This window comes from Eschrichtius robustus, chromosome 1 (assembly GCF_028021215.1).
Source record: "Eschrichtius robustus isolate mEscRob2 chromosome 1, mEscRob2.pri, whole genome shotgun sequence".
NCBI lineage: Eukaryota > Metazoa > Chordata > Mammalia > Artiodactyla > Eschrichtiidae > Eschrichtius > Eschrichtius robustus.
In genome coordinates, this window is record NC_090824.1 from 28,888,047 (window position 1) to 28,911,916 (window position 23,870).

Here is a 23,870-nt window from a genome sequence, read left to right on the forward strand (position 1 = left end):
GGAGAATCCTTACTCATTCAAGGAGAAGATATCAAAGAACTAAAAACATACTTGCTTTGAAAATTTTTAGTAATTTTTTTTCATCTAAGTAGTTCTGTAACTAGTATAGTAATTTACAGCTAAGATGTTCACTTCCATTCTTAAATTAGAAACTCAGATCTGATAAGATTTTTGATATTTTATATGCTTTTCTTCCACAGTAGGTAATCATTTATTTATAAATTAATTATTAAACAAAATCAATAATAAATTATTCAAATAATTACTGAGCACCAGTTGTGTACCAGGTATTACTCTTTTCCTTTCAGAGCTAAAGCCTTGTCAGTTATGTGTTGTTAGATACTAAAGGGCATGCTTTCTCCATCTGTTGTGTTTTCTGTAGAATCACTCTCCTCCCAAACAACTGAAAAAGTATGTAATTTATAAATATCTTGAAAATTTCTTGGTACGTTCACTTTAACACTGAAGTAATTATTAACAAGAAAAAGACTACACATATACACTAATTGTGGCAGCTGTTCCCAGGATAAATGATTACAGCATTCCTGGGATTGTCCCCTTTTCCCCACCCAAGTGTTTGTGGAAGAAAGTCTGGAGCTGCTGCCAAGCATCCACCTGGGCCCTGGCATGAGCCCTGGGCTCCCCTCCCCAGATGACAGGACTGCCCACCAACGTGTGCAGGGAAGCCCGGCACATGGGGAAGTAAGGAGGCTCAATGTAGTGTCCCGCCCCTGGGTAGCAGATGATCTGGGGCTTCGCCTTACTATGGGCCTGCAAGCGTTTAGAGGCCTCATTAGCATAGAATTCACTCTTCCAGTTGTGGTCATCCTGACCCACAAGGAACAGGAAGGGGCACTCAGCCCTTTCCACAGGAATGAAGCTCTTCTGGTCAGGTCCTTCCAAAGGGCTGTTCAGGACATCCAAAATGTCTGCTAGGCCATCTTTGGTCACCTTGAATCGACTTTGGCTGACACCCACAGGCGGCAGTGTCTCACCCTTGTAGTGTAAGGTTCCGCCGACACTGGCCACAGAGCCATTGATTATGACAGCCGCGGTGATGCCCTTCAGGAACGAGGCCATGGAGAGGCAGAGTTCGCCTCCTTTGGAAATCCCAAGCAGCCCGACCCCTGGGCCCTTTACCTGAGAAAAGGCCAAAGGGAAAAGGAGAATGAGTCCATGAACAGTGCAGTGTGGCGAGTAGCGCCTGGACTTGAGAGTTGGTTAGAACTGAGCGTGGATCTGGGCTCTCCCACTTATCAGGGTTTGCAGCCTTGGGATACTGACTTATCCTTCCTCTTTACCTTGCTTTCCACAATTTCTCCATCACCATTCCTGGTGTCTTCAACCATGTGGATGACAACTAAATACTTTGGCCTCTCAGTTCCTTGACCTCCAAACCTCCCATGATCTTTTTTTCTCCCCAACCTCAGACACACACTTCCATTGTCATAACCTAAACCGAGTCATCAATAAGTACATCATCTCCAAAATCTCAGCTTCAAGCATTCTACTCTCTAATCACCATCTTATTTATCTCCAGTTTAGCCATTTTAGTACTGCCCACTCCCACCTCTTTGAGACCCTGACTACCATTTTTTCCCTATCAGTACCTCTCTCATTTTCTCACTTCCCACCTCATCCAGCTTAGATTTCAAGCTTCATCGTTATTATCGCTCCCCTGCAAACACTCCTAACTCCCTTAATACCTCTCTCCCTTTGGTCCTACTTGCCTAGAAAAGTGCTAACCTCAGTTAAAAACACCTGTTATTCACTTCCTCCAGGCCTGCATTTGTGCAAATGAACACTGCTGGAGAAAAAAATACATGCTTGTCGGGCTTCCCTGGTGGTGCAGTGGTTAAGAATCCACCTGCCAATGCAGGAGACATGGGTTCGAGCCCTGGTCCAGGAAGATCCCACATGCCGCGGAGCAACTAAGCCCATGCGCCACAACTAATGAACCTGTGCTCTAGAGCCCGCGAGCCACAACTACTGAGCCCGTGTGCCTAGAGCCCATGCACCTCAACAAGAGGAGCCACCGCAATGAGAAGCCTGCGCACCACAACGGAGTAGCCCCCACTTGCCACAACTAGAGAAAGCCTGCACACAGCAACGAAGCCCCAACGCAGCCAAAAATAAATTAATTTAAAAAAAAATACATGCTTGTGCGGACAGATCTTACTTTCACGTCATGACCACAAATTTCAAATAAGCATCCATATTGCCCCTCAATCCTGCTTCCCTGATGTTTGCTTTCCACTTCTCCAAAAGGCCATTCCACCTTGTCTCCTACCTCTGTAAGCCCCTTTAACCCCTATTCGCCTTCACTAAAAATAGAAGCTATCAGGTAGGAACTTGTTCTCAATTTTCCCTTCCAAGTCTACTTAGTTCTACATGAATCAAGCTCTCCTCCTTCCCTCCTGTTTCCAAAGTATCTCTAATTCAAGGCCACCCTCTGCTTGTGCTTGGGACCCCATCTATTCTCACCCTCAGGGACTTTGCTCCTGCAATTACTTCCTCCTTCTCTCTCTCCTTCATAACTTTCTTCTCTACTGGCTCATCCCCATCAGTGTACCCCAAGCTCTAGTACCTCTTACATTTTAATAACAATCCTTTGAGCTTAAATCCACTCTGCCCCAGTTTTCTACTCCCTTTCACAGCAAAACTTGTGGGAAACTTTGTAGTTATTTTCTTTCTTCATTTTCTACTCAATCCCCTCCAGGGTAATGTGGGTTTGCCCTATTCCATAAGGACTCTTCTTGTCAATTACCAAACTCTTCTGTTACAAATGCCTTTTTATTGACCTCTCAACAGCACTTTTTTTTTTTTGTCATGGTTTCTACAAGAGCACCCTTAACTGTTTTCAGCCACTTATTTCTCATAAAGATACTCGGAATGGGATATTACTGTCATCCCAACTTTTGAGAGGAAGAAACAGAGGCCCCAAGGTCATGAAGCTAGTTAAGTGGCGAAATCAAACCTCAAATTTAACTTTTCTCTATCAAACATATTGTGCTGGTTCCACTACACCCCATCACATTTTCTAAGAGCTCCAGCACTTCCATCCACCTTGAGCTCTGATTGACTTATAAAATAAGCAAGGTTTATCTCCTAATCCTCTGATACCCTGAGCAAGGTCTATCTTCTAATCCTCTGATATCCTGAGCCCTCCAAACACTCCGTACTACCTAGGTTCTTTGTCACCAGGTTCTTCTTTAAAACTGAATCCTCTGCTCTCAGAGGGGCACATGGAGGAGAGGTTTATTAAACACAAACAAACTAGAGACACTGATCTCCTTCCTCTTTTCCTCTACTTCCTGTGTCAAACCCAGGGTTCTCAATGTGTTTGGGCTTGTAATGAAATAGTATAAAATACTGGAATTTAAAATTCCATAATTCCAAATAGGACATCTTTACTAGCAGGAAATCTATTACAGTAACATCTAATTGCATGGAAACTGTCTGGGAAAAGCGACTATGAAAGGTAGTGTGTGTTGGGGGCAGGGAAGGGCTGTCATGAATTTGTCAAGTTCTGTGAAAACCAAGAGCATTTAAGAGAAGGAGAACTGATACGTAGAACATAAAAATTAGAGGAAGTTCCAACCTGAGGGTGATTAAGCAGGTAGTTCATAGCTTCTTCAAAGTACTCCAGGTGGAGGTTCTCTATGCTCTTGGGGAGGTCTTCATAGTTATAATAAGCCAGAGCCATCACAGCAAAACCCTTCCCAGCCAGCAGACTAGCTCGATATTCCGGAAGGCCACGTCCAGTTCCAGAAATGTCCACAATCCCAGGAAAGGGTGCAGGTCCTTGGGAAGAAACAAAACACAAGACTAAACTATACTTGAAACTCTTTGCAGTGGCGTCAAAAGCCATTTTTACCTATTTGGTGATGTCAAAGTTTTCTGTTGACAATCAGAAATGCTGAACGGCTCTGGTCTTCAAAGATCCAGACTGTGGCATAGGTTAAACCCACATTCCCCGCTATACCTGGGGCCTCAAGGCCCCACAGATTTTTACAAAAAGCATGTACTATTTTTTTAAAAAAATAAATTTATTTATTTATTTTTGGCTGTGTTGGATCTTTGTTTCTGTGCGAGGGCTTTCTCCAGTTGCAGCGAGCGGGGGCCACTCTTCATCGCGGTGCGCGGGCCTCTCACTGTCGCGGCCTCTCCCGTTGCGGAGCACAGGCTCCAGACGCGCAGGCTCAGTAGTTGTGGCTCACGGGCCTAGCCGCTCCGCGGCATGTGGGATCCTCCCAGACCGGGGCACGAACCCGTGTCCCTTGCGTTGGCAGGCGGATTCTTAACCACTGTGCCACCAGGGAAGCCCCATGTACTATTTTTGTGATTAAAAATAATTTAAAGGGACTTCCCTGGTGGCGCAGTGGTTGAGAACCTGCCTGCCAATGCAGGCGACATGGGTTTGAGCCCTGGTCCTGGAAGATCCCACATGCCACGGAGCAACTAAGCCCATGCACCACAACTATTGAGCCTGCGCTCTAGAGCCCATGAGCCACAACTACTGAGCCCACGTGCCACAACTTCTGAAGCCCGTGCGCCTAGAGCCCAAGCTCTGCAACAAGAGAAGCCACTGCAATGAGAAGCCTGTGCACAGCAACGAAGAGCAGCCCCCGCTCGCTGCAACTAGAGAAAGCCCGCACACAGCAACTAAGACCCAACATCGAAGACCCAATGCAGCCAAAAAAAAAAAATTTATTTTTAAAAATAGTAATAATTTATGGATAATGAAAACAGCAAATCACTGCCCTCTCCCGCCCCCCCCCCCGCCCCCAAATCAACAATGCCAAATGCTAGCAAGGATGTGGAACAGCTGGATCCCTCATACACTGCTGGTGATGTGAAACTAATAAAGGGAAACCTCACAATGGATCCAGAGGACAGAAGGGGAGCTCTCAGCAGTACCACTCCACATCATTTTTAGGACGAATTGTCAAATACAGATCCCAACAGAAGAATCATCAACAGGAAAGAATCATCAATCACAGGCCCCCAAAAGAAAAGATGTACATTGCATCCCTTCCAAGAAATCAACTACCCCAGCAACTCAGCTAATGAGAAATCACCATCACCCTAAACTGTCACTTTTCTCCAATGGACTTTTGTTAAAAACAACCCCTACCAAATTCCTTTTTCTGTATAAAACAACATTCCTCTCCTTGTTTTGTTGGACTTGCCTATGGTTTTTGCTATGGCTTGCTTGTCCTGAATTGCAATTCTCTGGTATTGTAGAATTAACCCATTTTTGCTGGTAAAACCACTGTTTTATTTTTAAGGTCAACATGACTTGGTGTTCAGAAGTGGGATCCAAAAAGGACCCCACAAAACTCCCAGGCTGGTGAGGACACAGGTGCCAGTACCCACAGAGCCCACTGAGCTTGCTGCCTTCTAGCTGACCCTGGAGTTTGAGGGTAAGACTCTCCTGGATTTCAAGCTCCACTCTCTGCATTTTGAGCTCTCCAAGCTTTATTCAGGATCTATTTAAAGGCTTTGGGACACTGGGGGGAAGTGAGGGGGAGGAGAAGTGGAGCCCCAACAGGACCAGTGCCCCTGAGGGGTGGCTGGGAGAGGGGAGGGGTTCCCACACCTGGAGGGACCCTTGGGGGTTTGGATGGGGGGAGCGAGCCTTGTGTTTCCCCTGCCCAATCAGCCCCGGGAAGCCTGCTGGGCTCCCAGGCCGTGTCCTCCACCCTCCGAGGCCCTCTCCAGGCTGTGTGGGTCCTAGGGGCACAGGAGGTGGGGGGGGGGTGGAGAGAGAAGAGGAGAGGCAGACAGGGAAGGGCCCTCCAGGATCAGAGGATCAGGGGAGGCACGGAGGGCATTTCCCCCGCCCACTCAGGCCCTGGAAAACCTGCTGGACTCCCAAGCCTGGTCCTCCTTCTCTGGGGCCCCCTCTGGCCAGGTGGGTCCTAGGGGTGCGGGAGGGAGGAAGGAGAGGGGAAGAGGAGGAGAGACTGATGGTGGGGAGGGGCCATCCAGGATCAGAGGATCAGGGGAAACACTGGAGGCGTTTCCTCCACCCACTCAGCCCTGGGAAGCCTGCTGGGCTTCTGGATCTGGTCCCCTGCCTTCCGGGGCTCCCTGTGGTTGTGTGGGTCCTAGGGGCATAAGAGGGAGGGAGGGGGGAAGAAGAAGAGAGGCCAATGGGGGACGGACCCTCTGGGATTGGAGGATGGGGGGAACGCACCTAACTCCCCCCCCCCAACTCAGGCCCAGGGAGCCTGCGGGGTCCTGGACGTGGTCCTCCACCCTCCAAGGCCAGAGGCACTGCTGGGCCCCTCTTGCCTAAGCCCTACCCCCCACCCCCGCAGGGCCTTTTCCGGCCCTTTGGGACCTAAGCATAGGCCCCATCCACCACCTAAACCCCACTCCTGCTTAAGCCCCGCCCCCCTCCCCCAGCCAAGGCTTTTTTCTCTCTTTTTTGCTATTGTGTTTCTGTTTTACCTTCTGGTTGTTGTTTCATCTATATTTTTATTTTTTTCTAACATATCTTTTAGTTTTCTAATTTTATTATTTACTCTTTGTTATTGTTCTGCTCCTTTTTTTCTTTTTCTGCCACCCCACACAGCTTGCAGGATTTTGGTTCATGAGCCGGGGGTCCGGCCTGAGCTCCTGCGGTGGGAGCTCCAAGTCCGAACCACTGGCCTAACAGAGAACCTCAGACCCCGGGGAATATTCACCAGAGTGAGGTCTCCCGGAGGTCCTCATCTTGGCACAAAGACCCAGCTCTACACAACAGCCTATAAACTCCAGTGCTGAAGGCCTCAGGCCAAACAACCAGTAAGACAGGAACACAATCCCACCCATCAAAAAAAAACAAAAAAACCAAAATGAGACAACAAAAAAATATGTCACAGGTGAAGGAGCAAGGTAAAAACCTACAAAACCAAATAAATGAAGAAGAAATAGGCAACCTACCTGAAAAAGAATGCAGAGTAGTGATAGTAAAGATGATCCAGAGTCTTGGAAATAGAGTGGAGGCACAGATTGAGAAAATACAAGAAATGCTTAACAAAGATCTAGAAGAACTAAACAAACAAACATAGATGAACAACACAATAACTAAAATGAAAAATACACTAGAAGGAATCAATAACAGAATAACTGAGGCAGAAGAATGAATAAGTGAGCTGTAAGACAGAATGGTGGAAATAACTGCCTAGGAGCAGAATGAAGAAAAAAGATTGAAAAGAATTGAAGACAATCTCGAAGACCTCTGGAACAACACTAAACACACCAACATTCGAATTATAGGGGTCCCAGAAGAAGAAGGGAAAAAGAAAGGGTCTGAGATAATATTCGAAGACATTATAATGGAAAATTTCCCTAATATAGGAAAGGAAATAGTCACCCAAGTCCAGGAAGCGCAGAGAGTCCCATACAGGATAAACCCTAGGAGAAACACACCAAGACACATATTAATCAAACTAACAAAAATTAAATTCAAAGAAAAAATATTAAAAGCAGCAAGGGAAAAGCAACAAATAACATACAAAGGAATCCCCATAAGATTATCAGCTGATTTTTCAGCAGAAACTCTGCAGGCCAGAAGGGAGTGGCAGGATATACTTAAAGTGATGAAAGAGAAAAACCTACAACCAAGATTACCCAGCAAGGATCTCATTCAGATTCAACAGAGAAATCAAAAGCTTTACAGACAAGCAAAAGCTAAAAGAATTCAGCACCACCAAACCAGCTTTACAACAAATGCTAAAGGAACTTCTCTAGGTGGGAAACACAAAAGAAGAAAAAGACCCACAAAAACAAACCCAAAACAATTAAGAAAATGGTAACAGGAGCATACATATGGATAATAACCTTGAATGTAAATGGATTAAATGCTCCAACCAGACTCAACACAGACTGGTTCAATGGATACAGAAACAAGACCCAAATACATGATGGCTACAAGAGACCCACTTCAGACCTAGGGACACATATAGACTGAAAGTGAAGGGATGGAAAAAGATATTCCATGCACATGGAAATCAAAAGAAAGCTGGAATAGCAATACTCGCTTCAGATAAAATAGACTTTAAAATAAAGACTGTTACAAGAGGTAAGGAAGGACACTACATAATGATCAAGGGATCAATCCAAAAAGAAGACATAACAATTATAAATATTTATGCACCCAACATAGGAGCCCCTCAATACATAAGGCAAATGCTAACAACCATAAAATGGGAAATCGACAGTAACACAATAAGAGTAGGGGACTTTAACACCCCTCTTACACCAATGGACAGATCATCCAAACAGAAAACAAATAAGTAAACACAAGTTTTAAATGACACAATAGACAAAATAGATTTTTAAAAATTAATTAATTAATTAATTTAGTTAGTTATTTTTGGCTGCGTTGGGTCTTCGTTGCTGCGTGAGGGCTTTCTCTAGTTGCGGCGAGTGGGGGCTACTCTTTATTGCAGTGGCTTCTCTTGTTGCGGAGCACGGGCTCTTGGCGCTCGGTGTTCAGTAGTTGTGGCACATGGGCTCAATAGTTGTGGCTCTCAGGCTCTACAGCGCAGGCTCAGTAGTTGTGGTGCAGGGGCTTAGTTGCTCCGTGGCATGTGGGACCTTCCCAGACGAGGGATCGAACCCATGTCCCCTGCATTGGCAGGCAGATTCTTAACCACTGTGCCACCAAGGAAGTCCCTAGACCAGATAGATTTAATTGATATTTATAGGGCATTCCACCTGAAAGTGGCAGAATACACTTTCTTCTCAAGAGCACATGGAACATTCTCCAGGATAGATCACATCTTGGGTAACAAATCAAGCCTTGGAAAATTTAAGAAAACTGAAATCATATCAAGCATCTTTTCTGACCACAACACTATGAGATTAGAAATCAATTACAGGAAAAAAACTGTAAAAAACACAAATACATGGAGGCTAAACAGTGTGCTACTAAATAACCAAGAGATCACTGAAGAAATCAAAGAAGAAATTAAAAAATACATAGAAACAAATGACAATGAAGACACGACGACCCAAAACCTATGGGATGCAGCAAAAGCAGTTCTAAAGGGAAGTTTATAGCAATTCAATCTCACCTGAAGAAACAAGAAAAATCTCAAACAATCTAACCTTACAACTAAAGCAACTAAAGAAAGAAGAATAAAGAAAACCCAAAGTCAGTAGAAGGAAAGAAATCATAAAGATCAGATCAGAAATAAATGAAAAAGAAATGAAGAAAACAATAGCAAAGATCAATAAAACTAAAAGCTGGTTCTTTGAGAAGATAAACAAAATTGATAAGCCATTAGCCAGACTCATCAAGAAAAAAAGGGAGAGGAAGCAAATCAATACAATTAGAAATGAAAAAGGAGAAATCACAACTGCCACCTCAGAAATACAAAGGATTATAGGAGACTACTACAAACAACTATATGCCAATAAAATGGACAACATGGAAGAAATGGACAAATTCTTGGAAAGGTACAATTTGAGCCAGGAAGACCTAGAAAATATAAACAGACCTATCATAAATAATGAAATTGCAACTGTAATTAAAAATCTTCCAACAAACAAAAGCCCAGGACCAGATGTCTTCACAGGCAAATTCTATCAAACATTTAGAGAAGAGCTAACACCTATCCTTCTCAAAACTCTTCCAAAAAACTGCAGCGGGAGGAACACTCCCAAATTCATTCTATAAGGCCACCATCACCCTGATACCAAAACCAGGTAAAGATATCACAAAAAAAGAAAATTACAGACCAATATCACTGATGAACATAGATGCAAAAATCCTCAACAAAATACTAGCAAACAGAATCCAACAACACATTAAAAGGATCATACACCATGATCAAGTGAGATTTATCCCAGGGATGCAAGGATTCTTCAATATACACAAATCAGTCAATGTGATACACCATAGTAACAAATTAAGGAATAAAAACCATATGGTCATCTCAATAGATGCAGAAAAAGCTTTTGACAAAATTCAACACTCATTTATGATAAAAACTCTCCAGAAAATGGGCAGAGAGGGAAGATACCTCAACATAATAAAGGCCATATATGACAAACCCACAGCAAACATCATTCTCAATGGTGAAGAACTGAAAGCATTTCCTCTAAGATCAGGAACTAGACAAGGATGTCCACTCTCACCACTATTATTCAACATAGTTCTGGAAGTCTTAGCCATGGCAATCAGAGAAGAAAAAGAAATAAAAGGAAAACAAATTGGAAAAGAAGAAGTAAAACTGTCACTGTTTGCAGATGACATGAACTATATATAGAAAATCCTACAGATGCCACCAGAAAACTACTAGAACTAATCAATGAATTTGGTAAGGTTGCAGTATCCAAAATTAATGCACAGAAATCTCTTGCATTCCTATACACTAACAATGAAAAATCAGAAAGAGAAATTAAGGAAACAATCCCATTTACTACCACAACAAAAAGAATAAAATACCTAGGAATAAACATACCTAAGGAGCAAAAGACTTATACTCAGAAAACTATAAAATATTGACGAAAGAAATCAAAGATGAAATAAACAGATGGAGAAATATACCATGTTCTTGGATTGGAAGAATCAATATTGTGAAAATGACTATACTACCCAAAGCAATCTACAGATTCAATGCAATCCCTATCAAAGTACCACTGGCATTCTTCACAGAAATAGAACAAAAAAATTTTGCAATTTGTATGGAAACACTAAAGACCCCAAATAGACAAAGCAATCTTGAGAAAGAAACATGTAGCTGGAGGAATCAGGCTCCCTGACTTCAAACTATACTACAAAGCTACAGTAATCAAGACAGTATGGTACTGGCACAAAAACAGAAATATCGATCAATGGTACAGGATCAAAAGCCCAGAGATAAACCCACACACTCGTGGTCACCTAATTTATGACAAAGGAGGCAAGAGCACACAATGGAGAAAAGACAGCCTCTTCAATAAGTGGTGCTGAGAAAACTGGACAGCTACATGTAAAAGAATGAAATTAGAACACTCCCTAACACCATACACAAAAATAAACTCAAAAGGAATTAAAGACCTAAATGTAACACCAGACACTATAAAACTCTTAGACAAAAACATAGGAAAAACACTCTTTGACATAAACCACAGCAAGATCTTTTCTGACCCACCTCCTAGCGTAATGAAAATAAAAACAAAAATAAACAAATGGGACCTAATTAAACTTAAAAGCTTTTGCACGGCAAAGGAAACCATAAACAAGATGAAAAGACAACCCTCAGAATGGGAGAAAATATTTGAAAATAAAGCAACGGGCAAAAGATTAATCTCAAAAATGTACAAACAGCTCATGAAGCTCAATATCAAAAAAACAAACAACCGAATTTAAAAAATGGGTGGAAGACCTAAACAGACATTTCACCAAAGAAGACATAGAGATGGTCAAGAGGCACATGAAAAGAAGCTCAACATCACTAATTATTAGAGAAACACAAATCAAAACTACAGTGAGGTATCACCTCACACAGGTCAGAATAGCCATCATCAAAAAATCTACAAACAATAAATGCTGGAGAGGGTGTGGAGAAAAGGGAACCCTCTTGCACTGTTGGTGCGAATATAAATTGATACAGCCACTATGAAGAACAGTATGGAGGTTCCTTAAAAAACTAAAAATAGAACTACCATATGATCCAGCAATCCCACTACTGGGCATATACCCTGAGAAAACCATAATTCAAAAGGACACATGTACCCCAATGTTCACTGCAGCACTATTTACAATAGCCAGGACATGGAAACATGGAAACAATCTAAATGTCCAATGACAGATGACTGGATAAAGAAGATGTGGTACATATATACAATGGAATATTACTCAGCCATAAAAAGGAATGAAACTGGGTCATTTGTAGAGATGTGGATAGACCTAGAGTCTGTCATACAGAGTGAAGTAATCCAGAGAGAAAAACAAATATTGTATATTAACACATGTATGTGGAATCTTGAAAAATGGTACAGATGAACCTATTTGCAGGGCAGGAATAGAGATGTAGACGTAGAGAACGGACATGTGGACATGGGGGGGGAATGGGAGGGTGGGATGAATTGGGAGATTAGGTTTGACATAAATACACTACCATTTGTAAAATAGCTAGCTAGTGGGAACCTGCTGTATAGCACAGGGAGCTCAGCTCGGTGCTCTGTGACAACCTAGATGGGTGGGATGGGGGGGTGGGAGGGAAGTCCAAGATGGAGGGGATATAGGTATACATATAGCTGATTCACTTCATTGTACAGCAGAAACTAACACAACATTTTAAAGCAATTATACTCCAATTTAAAAAAAAGGCTTTGTCCTTTATTCCTTTAGCCTTGGGTCTGATTTCTTTAGGAACTGGGCTGTTCCTATTGGAACTGTGCTGTTTAGGAATTTTTCTTTTTGCTCTAGAGAAAAACCTTTAAGAAATGGGATCCCAGTCATCAAAATGCTTTGACAATGCCCCCGCTTCTGGGACTCCAGCCGGTTTTATGTTTAAAAACTTTGGTCCCTCCTCATGTGCATTTCTAACTAAATGGACAGCCCTAAGAAACATAATTTAGAACACCAATCGACATGATGGGGAACTTCTGAGCTCCCCAAACTTACTTTTCTTTCCTTTTTTTAAAATAAATTTATTTATTTATTTTTGGCTGTGTTGGGTCTTCATTGCTGTACGCGGGCTTTCTTCAGTTGTGGTGAGCAGGGGCTACTCTTCATTGTGGTGCGCAGGCTTCTCACTGCGGTGGCTTCTCTTGTTGCGGAGCACGGGCTCTAGGTGCCGGGGCTTCAGTAGTTGCGGTGCATGGGCTCAGTAGCTGTGGCTCACAGGCTCTAGAACACAGGCTCAGTAGTTGAGGTGCATGGGCTTAGTTGCTCCGCAGTATGTGGGATCTTCCCAGACCAGGGCTCAAACCCGTGTCCCCTGCATTGGCAGGCGGACTCTTAACCACTGCGCCACCAGGGAAGTCCTACTTACTTTTCTTAAAACTGAATTGGACACCCATTTTAATTGGCATTTTGAGGCTTCCAAACAATATCGGGAATCTAAAATTACCTCTCTGCAAATAACAATTTCTAAGGTAACTGAGGCAAACAAACAACTAAAGAAGTCAAAAGGCTTCTGAGGCCTCTCTTTCCCTCTCCCCTTCTTTGACTCCATACATATGGCAGCCACCTTACTGTGTTCAGGCCCCACCTCTAATGCCACCCCCCTCCTTCCCTGCTGCACTGCCTCCACCTCCTCTATGCCTCAGTTTCCCCGTTCTAATGCTCTCACTGAGTTTCCCTTTTTCCCTGAACTTCTCTCTACTCCCTCCTCCTCTGAACCTATCAGAATCTGCCCCTCTAAAATTATGTCTTCTGAGGACTCAAATAAACCCCAAATTTCTTATGTTCCCTGGACTAAAGCCAAACTGGGAGCCATAGTTGAAGAGTTTTTAAAGTTAACTGAGGACCCTCATAGGTTTGCTGAAGAGTTTAACACAGTTATTCAAACTTACCAAGCTGGTTGCTTAGATTTCTGTCAGCCCACCTGCTTGTTGGTGAGGTCAACCCAAACGTTGGATGAAGCGTCCCTGATGAGAACATCCTGAACAGGATTTAGAAAAACAAACCCCTAACTTTTGGCAAAATGCTAGAATACTTGCTGAAAACCTCTACTGAGCAATTACAGTAGCTTTTCCTAAAACTACTGATTGGAACAAAATTCAGGCTTGCACACAAAAATCTGATGAACCTGTTCATGACTAGTAGAATTGATTTCAGATTGTTTTCAAAGCAAATTCTGTTCTTCCTTCATATGGTGAATCCACTCAGGTAGCCTTTGACTCTATGTGTATTTATGTGCTGAGCCAGGATCTTCCTCTTTTAGTTAAAACAAGCAGGGTGGAATGGGAAACTATGTCCACTCCAGATTTAGTTAGTCTGGCAAATCAGCTCACTCGCACCCTAGATGAGTCACCTAAAAGAAAGACCACTAGACTTCTTAATTTTCAACTCTGGCAAATGAAGTCCCCTAAACAGAGCCAAAATCCCTCCTAGTTTTTCCTATTATTGCAAAGAGCCCGGACATTGAAAAAGATTTTTACAAATTTTAGTGCTCCAGGTGCCTTCAGGCCTCTAGCCAGCCTTTCCAATGTCCTCCTAATTTCCAATGACGGGGCTCTGAGGAACTACAGGGGCCCTTCCCAATCCTCCTTCTTAATCCACTTGGAGAAACATTTCTCCAGACTGGGGATGAAGCTCTCTCTGTCCTTAATGACACACCAGAGCTACACTCTCCATGCTCAACCCCACTGCTATAAAGCAGCCCCTGCTTTGGAGTTCTAAAATAGTTCAAATAGTGGGGCTCTCTAATGAATCTCAAGAAGTTCCCGTCTCTGAACCTATTCCCTTCTGTTTAGGCCCTTGACAGATATACACCCTTTTCTCCTGAGTTCCTCTGTCCCTATTCATTTATTAGGCTGAGACTCAGAAAAGGATTATACTGGAATTTCTCTCTCCCACAACAGGGAAATAATTCTGGAATTTGACAGTAGCAATCAAAATAGCCAACCAAGTGAATTAAACGACTCTTTGATATCCTTTATTGGCTCCATTACTGATGGCACTGTAGCTGAATCTGGGAGACACTGATCAATTGTCCTGACTGGATCAGCTACCATCATCCTCTTTACAGGCAAAATTTCAAGTGATATTGGAGGAATCCACAGTGCAACTCCTATCAACATTCAAACAGATCCCTCAAAACCTCTCCCAAAATTAATCAGTACCCTAGAAATAAAGAATCCCTGCAAGGTATCAAACCCATAATAGAGGATTACAATCCTCAGGGCTTCATTATCCCCTGTACTAGTCCCTGGAACACCCTATTTTAGCTGTGAGAAAACCCAATGGCTGGGCCAGGAGGTTTGTCCAGGACTTAACAAGCAATAAACACTGTCATCCCTTGACACCTTGCTGTTCCTAAACCACACACACTACTGACATCTAGTCCCAGCAACTTTTTCACTGTAACTGATTTATACAGTGCATTCTTTAGTATTTTAATTGATGAGCCTAGCCAATACATGTTTGCTTTCACTTGGGAAGAAAGGCAATACACCTGGACAGTAATGCCCCAGAGTAGTCCCCAGAGAGTCCCTCCTACTTTTCACAAGTCTTGAAAGCTGATTGGGGTGATATGAACGTTTCTGCAGGCTCTACTTTATCACAATACACAGATGATTTGCTTCTCTGCTCGCCTCAAAACTCTTCATGGGAAGACAACATCCACCTGTTAAAACTTTTGGCCTTCAAGGGACACAAAGTCTCCAAAGAAAAATTGCAGTTTGCTCTAATGCAAGTTGGATATTTAGGACACCTGATTATGGAAGAAGGACTACATTTGGTTCCAAGTAGATGGGGCATCCTGTACTTTCCGAAAACTAAAATTAAGTGCCAATTATGACGTTTTCTCAGGCTAGCTGTCAACTGTCAAAATTGGATTCCAAATTTTTTCATATGACCCAGCCCCTATATACTTTACTATAAAACAACAATCTGGTCTTACTAGAAATTCTAAAATTCCCACTACTTACCACTGTACATGCATTAAGCCATTAGTCTGCTGACAAAATGATAGCATTCACGAACAAATAGTGGTGGGGAAATATTAATAAAGTCACAAAAAGTGCCTACACCTCACTTGCCCCACCTGCTCAAGCTAGAATCCAGGAAAACCTGTTCACACTGCTCCTGGACACTTACTGTCTAACGGGCCATTCAAGTTTTGGCAAATAGATTTCATACAGTTTCTTCTTTCTCATGGATCTAAATATGTTTTGGTCACGGTTTGTATGTTTTCTCACTGGACTGAAGCTTTCCCCTGTAGACAGGTCACTGCTTCTGCTATAGCTAAAATTCTGTTAGAAAAAATTATCCCTACCTGGGGAACCCCTCCTGAACTGCATAGCGATCGGGGAACCCATTTTACCGGTCAGGTACTTCAATAAGTCTGTGCTGTTTGGCTGGTTTTACAACACTTTCACTGTGCTTACTTACCATACTCGATCTTCAGGGTAAGTCAAACAAACTAAGGGCACTATTAAGACTCAACTGGGGGGGCTTCCCTGGTGGCGCAGTGGTTGAGAATCTGCCTGCTAATGCAGGGGACGCGGGTTCGAGCCCTGGTCTGGGAAGATCCCACATGCCACGGAGCAACTAGGCCCGTGAGCCACAACTACTGAGCCTGCGCGTCTGGAGCCTGTGCTCCGCAACAAGAGAGGCCGAGGTAGTGAAGAGGCCCGCGCACCGCGATGAAGAGTGGCCCCCGCTTGCCGCAACTAGAGGAAGCCCTCGCACAGAAATGAAGACCCAACACAGCCAAAAATAAATATAATAAATAAATAAATAAAAGATTACTATTAAAAAAAAAAGAAATTCTTTAAAAAAAAAAAAAAAAAAAGACTCAACTGGGGACTTCCCTGGTGGCGCAGTGGTTAAGAATCTACCTGCCAATACAGGGGAGACGGGTTCAAGCCCTGGTCCAGGAAGATCCCACGTGCCGCAGAGCAACTAAACCCGTGCACCACAACTACTGAGCCTGTGCTCTAGAGCCCGCAACGAACACCCAATGCAGCCAAAAAAAAAAAAAAAACAACAAAGACTCAATTGGCGGGACTTCCCTGGTGGCCCAGTGGGTAAGACTCTGCGTTCCCAATGCAGGGGGCCGGGATTCAATCCCTGGTCGGGGAACTAGATCCCGAATGCATGCCGCAACTAACAGTCCACATGCTGCAACTAAGAAGTCCACATGCAGCGACTAAGAAGTCTGAATGCCGCAACAAAGATCCCAAGTGCCGCAACTAAGACCCGGCGCAGCCAATAAATAAATATTTAAATTTTTTTTTAAAAAAAGACCATTTGGCAAAATTCGTACAAACCCTCCAAATACCTTGGCCAAAAGCATTGCTGTTGGTCCTTCTAAATCTCAGATCCACCCCCTTTGGAACTCATAAACTCTAACCCTTTGAGATAGTCACAAGACATCCAATGCACCTGGCCCCTGCCTCTTTTGATTCACAGCTGATAAAAGGAGGTATATGTCATACTGTAAAGACCTAGTTGCTTCCATTAAAAATAATCATGCTTTGGTAGAGCAATCTTGTCACAGAGCAATCCCAGGAGATGAAGACCTTAAGCATCATACCTTGTATTCTGGAGATTTCCTCTATTGAAAAAACCACCTCCAGAAAGACTCTTTTAACCCCACTGGGAAGGCCCCTTTCAAGTACTGCTAACCAACCCTTGTGCTGCCAGACTCCAGGGAATAGACTCTTCATTTCACATGACACATCTAAAGAAAGCACCAAACCCTCACTGGACCTCACATCATAGGATGACCTGAAAGTAAAGATTTCCCAGAATTGAAGCACACGACATCTAACCAAACAGCTTTGCTAAGATGTCAGGGCCAGTACTGTTAGAAAGTTCAGGATTCACATTAGTCTTTTCATCTGGACTATTAACTGACTCTGGATTCTTATCCAAATTCAGGGTAACGGAACTTGCAACCTCACGTGCTATGCCACTAATAACACATTTGGTTACAAACGGTTCTTTTAAGGTAAGAATACTGTTTTAAAATGTCTTTGAAGTTTCGCTGTCTTCATGAAGAGTTCATTAGCTGTTGCCTCATGTTTATGCCTGCACTGTACCTTCCTGAATGCACTTGGTTAATTGTTTTAGATCAAGTGTGCTCTTGTTGTATTCGCTAGTCTATTTTGCTTTCCTGGCTGCTTTAAACAGGGATTTCCAGGAGGCATCCATGGCTCTGGGTTCGCCTCAGTAGGGAGAACTTTTCTCCCCGAAATCAGAATAAGTGCCAATAAATATTTATTCAGTTGGCTATCTTCAGGCCTAGGATCCCGGTTTAGAATCATCATACAATTTGGAATTGTCATGTTACTTTTGATTCTATACTTGTTTCCTGTCAAACCTCTGTAAAAATGATATACGCCAAAAGAGATGATCTCTAGTTCTTAGGGTCTTGAGAAATATGGACTATAGATGGAAAGTGCCTGAAAGTTCTCCCTCCTACCCCTCCTTGTTACTCAAATGTGACCTCAATAGGTTTCCACTCTGTGCAGTTTCCCTCTAACAAGGGACATGACAGCCAGGAAAGGTCCTTCCTGACACAGAAGGACAAAAAGCCACTCCACTGACTCTTGATCATCGATGTTTTTGGAGAAAGATCGTGATTAAAAGGGAGAAATGTGAAAACTAATACAGGGAAACCTCACTACAATGGAGTCAGGAGGACAGAATTGGGGAGCTCTCCTGCAGTACCACTCCATGTCAATTATAGGAAGAATTGTCAATTACAGATCACAACAGAAAGATCATCAACAGGAAAGAATCATCAACTACAGGCCCCAACAGCAAAAGATGTAAATGGCCTCCCCTCCAAGAAACTGACTACCCCAGCAACTCAGCAATGAAAAATCACCATTATCCCAAACTCTCTTTTCTCTGATGGACTTTTGTTCAAAACAACCCCTCCCAGCTTCCTCCTTTTTCTCTATAAAATAGCGTTCTTCTCCTTGCTTTGTTGCATTTGCCTATGGTTTTTGCCATAGCTTGCTTGTTCCAATTTGCAATTCTCTGCTATTCCCAAATTAACCCATTTTTGTTAGTCAAATAACTAACTTTTATTTTTAAGGGCAACAATGGGGATGCAAAATGATACAATCACTTTGGAAAACAGCTTACAGTTTCTTATAAAGTTAAACATACACTTAGGTTATGACCCAGCAATCTCACTCCCTGGTATTTACCCAAGAAAAATGAAAACTTGTGTTCACACGAAAACTTGGATGCAAGCGTTTCCAGTGACTTTATTCTTAATCCCCAAAGACTTGAAGCCCAAATGTCCTCCAACTGGCGAAAGAATAAACAAACTGTGCCACATCCATCTAATGGGAAACTTCTAAGACACAAGAAGAAGGAACTACCAATATATGGAGCAACAGGAATGAATCTCAAATACATTATGCTAGACTCAAAAAGCTACCTACTCTGTATAAGTCTAGTTATGTCACATTTTCACTATTTACATTAGAAGTTTGTATTTAATGTGTAAATTTTAAGGACTGTTTATAAGGCAAATACTTTACAAGCAGAACTTTAATAATTCAGTACTAACCGTCAAAGCCCTGTCAGTACCTGTTCCCCTTCCCTCACTTTCCACTATTCTGAATTTTATCAATCTCTTGATTTTCTTTACAGTCTTACTACTTGTAAGTATACCTTAAATGGCATTTTGTTTACTTTGCCTATTTTTTGAATTTTATCTGAATGTAATGATACTGAATGTGTTCTTTGGGGACTTGATGTTTCCGTCAACACTGTTTTTGAGATTCATCCATTTTGATTCTTGGTTTTTTAAAATTATTTATTTATTTATTTTTGGCTGCGTGGGGTCTTAGTTGCTGTGGCACGCGGGCTTAGTTGCCCTGCGGCATGTGGGATCTTAGTTCCCTCACCAGGGATCGAACCCGTGTCCCCTACATTGGAAGGAGGATTCTTAACCACTGGACCACCAGGGAAGTCCCTTGATTCTCCTGACTATAGTTCAATCACTTTTGTGCTATAAATATACCTCAATTTATTCATCAGTTTTATTGCTGATGGACATTTAGGCTGTTTCCAGTTGTTTTTGCTCTTACGAACATAAATACCTATTGGTGCACCAGGAGGAGAATGACAGTCAACTTTCTAAGTAAAAGCAATTTTTTCCAGGTAGATGAATAATTGTGTTCCTTTTTTTAAAAATTTTATTTATTTTATTTATTTATTTTTGGCTGCGTTGGGTCTTTGTTGCTGCTGGCGGGCTTTCTCTAGTTGCGGTGAGCAGGGGCTACTCTTTGCAGTGCATGGGCTTCTCAATGTGGTGGCTTCTCTTGTTGTGGAGCACGGACTTCAGTAGTTGTGGCTCACGGGCTCTAGAGCGCAGGCTCAGTAGTTGTGGTGAACAGGCTTAGTTGCTCGGCGTCATGTGGGATCTTCCCGGACCAGGGCTTGAACCCATGTCCTCTGCATTGGCAGGCGGATTCTTAACCACTGCGCCACCAGGGAAGCCCCAGTTGTGTTCCTTTTAGCAGTGTATGGGAGTTCCTTTTCCTCCACATACTGGTCAAAAACTGGTAATGTTAGACTTATAAATTTTGAGGGTGTTTAATGTAGTGTGTAGTTTTATTTTGCATTTCCCTGATCCTAATCAGGATAAGCATCTTTTAACTTTTTCATTGTCCTGTTGCTTTTTATGTAATGGTAAAATTAACCAATAATTCAGAAGATTTCCAGTGGATAGCAAGAGGCCTTCTTCCTTCATGGTAATTTTCTTAAATCTTAATATACTCTGGGAGTTAGAAGCAAAGTTGTAAAACTGAGAAACTTTAGAAAGAAAACTTTAAAAACTGGAAACTCCTTATACTTTTTTTTTTTGTTTTTAATTACAACTACCTTTACCCTTTCCTTGCGATGTCTTCGTTCTGACCCTCTGTCTTGGAGCAGCAGAGCCACCTCCCCAGCCAGCCTTACGTTCCATTCTTGTCTCCTCGAAATTTTCAGGCCCCACAGAGCTTCGGAATGTTGGGAGCTACCTACTTACTGCTTTTCTCTCTCACAGACAAGATAAACAGGGAAGCAGGGGGCTTACCCGGCGGCAAGAAGAGCGTGGCGCGCACACGGCCTGAGCGCACGGGCTCGCGCCGCACCCCCGGCGCCAGGAAGTCGCGCTCCTGCACCGCCCGGCTCAGGAGTCCTCCAGCCTCCGGGTCGTGGCCATCGAGCACCTCCAGCTCCACGGCGAAGGGCGTCTGCACGTCCCGCTTCACCAGCCGCAGCAAGGGCTTCTCGGGCTCCAGAGCCCAGAGGAGCCCCATGGGCTCGAGCCCCGTGAAGCTGCCGCCCAGCGCGGGCGCGCGCTCCAGGTCCAGCTGGCCGTGGGCGTCGGCGCAGTAGCGCGCGTGGGCTCGGAAGAGCGCGCCCTTTTCGTCGCGCAGGGACGCGCGCAGCGTGACCGGCTGCCCCGGGGCCAGGCCGCGCACGGCGATGCGCACCGGCTCGTCCCAGCGGCAGCGGACCGCGGGCTCCAGCGTCACTGTCGCCGCCATCCTGGTAGGGGCCCAAGAGTTTGGGTCACCGGTCCTCAGCTTTGTAGGCCCTGCCAACCGCGCCCAGGGTGTCGGGTACCATCGACAGAGTCGGAAGGGTCGCAGGAGAGCCGGAAATGAGACCACCATTTTGCGCCTTTTTCAGATCTCGGGTCAACTGAAGAGGGCTGTGAAGAAAGTTAGAAACTAGAGTCCCTCTAGCGACAGGCTGCCTATCTGCAGTCTAAGGCCTAATGGGGCCGAGCAGCCTGCTATAACTCTTTGGAGGGCCGCGAAGTCCTGCCAATCAGTGGCCGACCTTTAAAAGCAAGAGCGAAAGCAGACACACAGGAACTTTATGTTGGGAAAAATTTTCCTAGTTTTGCCTCTCAGAAGCGCTTTGGCTCGTGCAGCGTGGGCTGGACCGGGCTGCCCCTGAAGGAACCTGGCACTTAACAAAGTGTCCAGTCTCCAAAATTAATGTAATAGGGCAGGGCGCGCCGGCCGGACCCCGGGGCCTCCATGATGTAGGAGCGTGAGGCCACCGCCGCCTCCTGCAGCCAGCCGCCCGATTGGCTCCGACGCGGGCCCGGGGCCGACCGGGGCGACCCCGGCCTCTGCTCCCGCCCCCAGCCCAGCTGCTAAGGCAGACGGCAGCTGAGGCAGCGCCGGCCCCTCGGCGGGACCGAGCCCCTTAGCCTGCCCGGGATCCTCTGGTGGAGCGGGGCAGCGAGCAGCCCTTGGCGCGCAGTCGTTGCTGTACGCAGTTACCCTGGGCGACCGGTTACCGTGAGAACCCCAAAGCGGGAAGGTTAGAGAGGCGATTAGCGGTCCTGCTGCGCCAACTGTTTGCCCGGCGGTGGTCCTCCAGCGGAGAGTGAGGTAAGAGGTGAATCAGATCACGGCCTTCTCCCTGGGGCCCTCCAGGCCCTCCGCAGCCTCCTGCCAGTAGGTGCCCTGGGGAGCCCCAGGACAGGCTGGGGGCTGTGTCCTGTAGGGCTTCAGAGCCCTTGCCAAGGCTGCCCACTGGCGGGGCCCAGGCCTTGACGCAGTGGTGAACCTCTCCCCAATGCCCGCCTCTGCGACCTATAATGGCAGCGGTAGTCTGCCTGGGTCGCAGTCTGTGGGACCTGACCCCCGCCTTTTGGGCGGCCTGAGGAGCCTGAGGGACCCCTGAGGGCCAGTTGGGTCCTGGACACCTTGCTCCCTCAGTGATGACGGCTGGGCAGGGTCTAGGGACCCGGCCCTGAGGGTGAAAGTTGTGCCTTGGGACCTTGCCCTTTCAGGCCGGAACAGAGAATAACATTTGTTTGGTGGAGATTTATGAGAACATCGTTACCTGACCTCGACCTGACCTGACCTCAAGAACAAAGGATCTGGAACATCCCTGGTGGTCCAGTGGGTAAGACTCCCCGCTCCCAATGCAGGGGCCCGGGGTTCGATGCTTGGTCGGGGAACTAGATCCCGCAAGCATGCCGCAACTGAGACCCGGCGCAGACTAAATAAATAAATAAATTTTTTTTTTTAAAAAAGGATCTAACATCAAGAAGTTTGCAACAACTAACCACGCCCCCTCCACCTTTCCTATAAAAGCGCTTTGCTGAACGCTTTAGGGGAGTTTGGGGTTTTTAAGGCATGAGCCACCAATCTCCTTGCATGGCCCTGCAATAAACCTTTCTCTGTTCCAAACTCCAACGTTTTGGTATTGCTTGGCCTCATTGTGCGTCAGGCACATGGACTTATGTTCGGTAATATTCATAGCCAGAGGAGTGGACTGGAATTGAGTTTTGTCACTTTGAGTAATTCACGTTGGCTAATAATCATAGGTCTTTTCATTTAAAATGTGCACCATAAAAAAAAAAAAAGGACCTTCCTGGTGGTCCAGTGGTTAAGACACTGCCCTTCCAATGCAGGGGGCGTGAGTTCGATCCCTGTTAGGGGAAGTTCTCCATGCTGTGTAGCACGGCCAAAAAAAAAAATTGAAAATAAAAATAAAATGTGCACCATGGTGTTTTGCTTGTATGTTATTTGTCTATTATGATTATTTTTCCACACCATTCCACAACTAAGGGGCCTGGCGTCTTACTAGCTGTGTGACCTCACTTTCACTCCTTATGGGTGTAAAAACAGCCAAATGAGGTAATAGTTATTTTGTTATCTGAACTCATATTGCTCCATTTAGGCAAACGTTATCTCCCTCTCGCCCTGGACTGCTCACCTTTTCCCACTATTTCATAAGCTATGGGTTCCATCCAGTGGTGAATTTTTCATCAAACTTAACTGCAGGCCCTTTCCAAGGCCTTGTACTTGATTTTACATTCATGAATTCTTATCCTTTCTATTAGAGAAACCTGCAAATTGTATAAGCTTCAAGCCCACAAAACCTGTGTTTGCCTCTGCTCCTAATAAGGCCACCCCCATGAACTTCCCAGACAAGACTTTTTACCTAGTTTCAAATGTTCTCCTGTCCTGCTGGTCATTAATCATGCAACTCCCTTTAGCTCTAATTACTTTTGTACTGGTTCTGTGGGATACTTCACAGTGTATTTTGTGCACAAGACTCAAACTAAAGATGGTAAATAATAATAGCTAACTCTTAATCCTTACAAGAACCTTATGAGAAAATTAAGGCCCAGAGAGGTGAATTTATTTGCTGAAGATCACACAGCTAGAAAGTGGAAATGCTGGGATTTATACATTTGCAATCCAATTCCAGAGCCTGTGCTCTG

General features: G+C 44.4%; 2 protein-coding genes across 2 annotated transcripts in view; one reads left to right on the plus strand and one right to left on the minus strand.

Annotated features, from left to right (window-relative positions):
• Positions 1-23,870, plus strand: part of HEATR4 (HEAT repeat containing 4) — a 97,680-nt gene that overhangs the window by 26,219 nt on the left and 47,591 nt on the right. The window contains exons 2-3 of the mRNA XM_068543042.1: positions 5,292-5,426; positions 17,543-17,612. Coding sequence (XP_068399143.1) covers positions 17,571-17,612 — 42 coding nt within the window. The 5' untranslated portion in view covers positions 5,292-5,426; positions 17,543-17,570. The remainder of the gene's footprint in view (positions 1-5,291; positions 5,427-17,542; positions 17,613-23,870) is intronic.
• Positions 63-21,377, minus strand: LOC137764199 (acyl-coenzyme A thioesterase 1-like). Its single transcript, XM_068543066.1, has 3 exons — positions 20,706-21,377; positions 3,602-3,804; positions 63-1,140 (listed from the first exon to the last, which is right to left on the minus strand). The coding sequence occupies exons 1-3, from the start codon at positions 21,289-21,291 to the stop codon at positions 535-537; spliced, it is 1,395 nt and encodes a 464-aa protein (XP_068399167.1). The 5' UTR covers positions 21,292-21,377; the 3' UTR covers positions 63-534.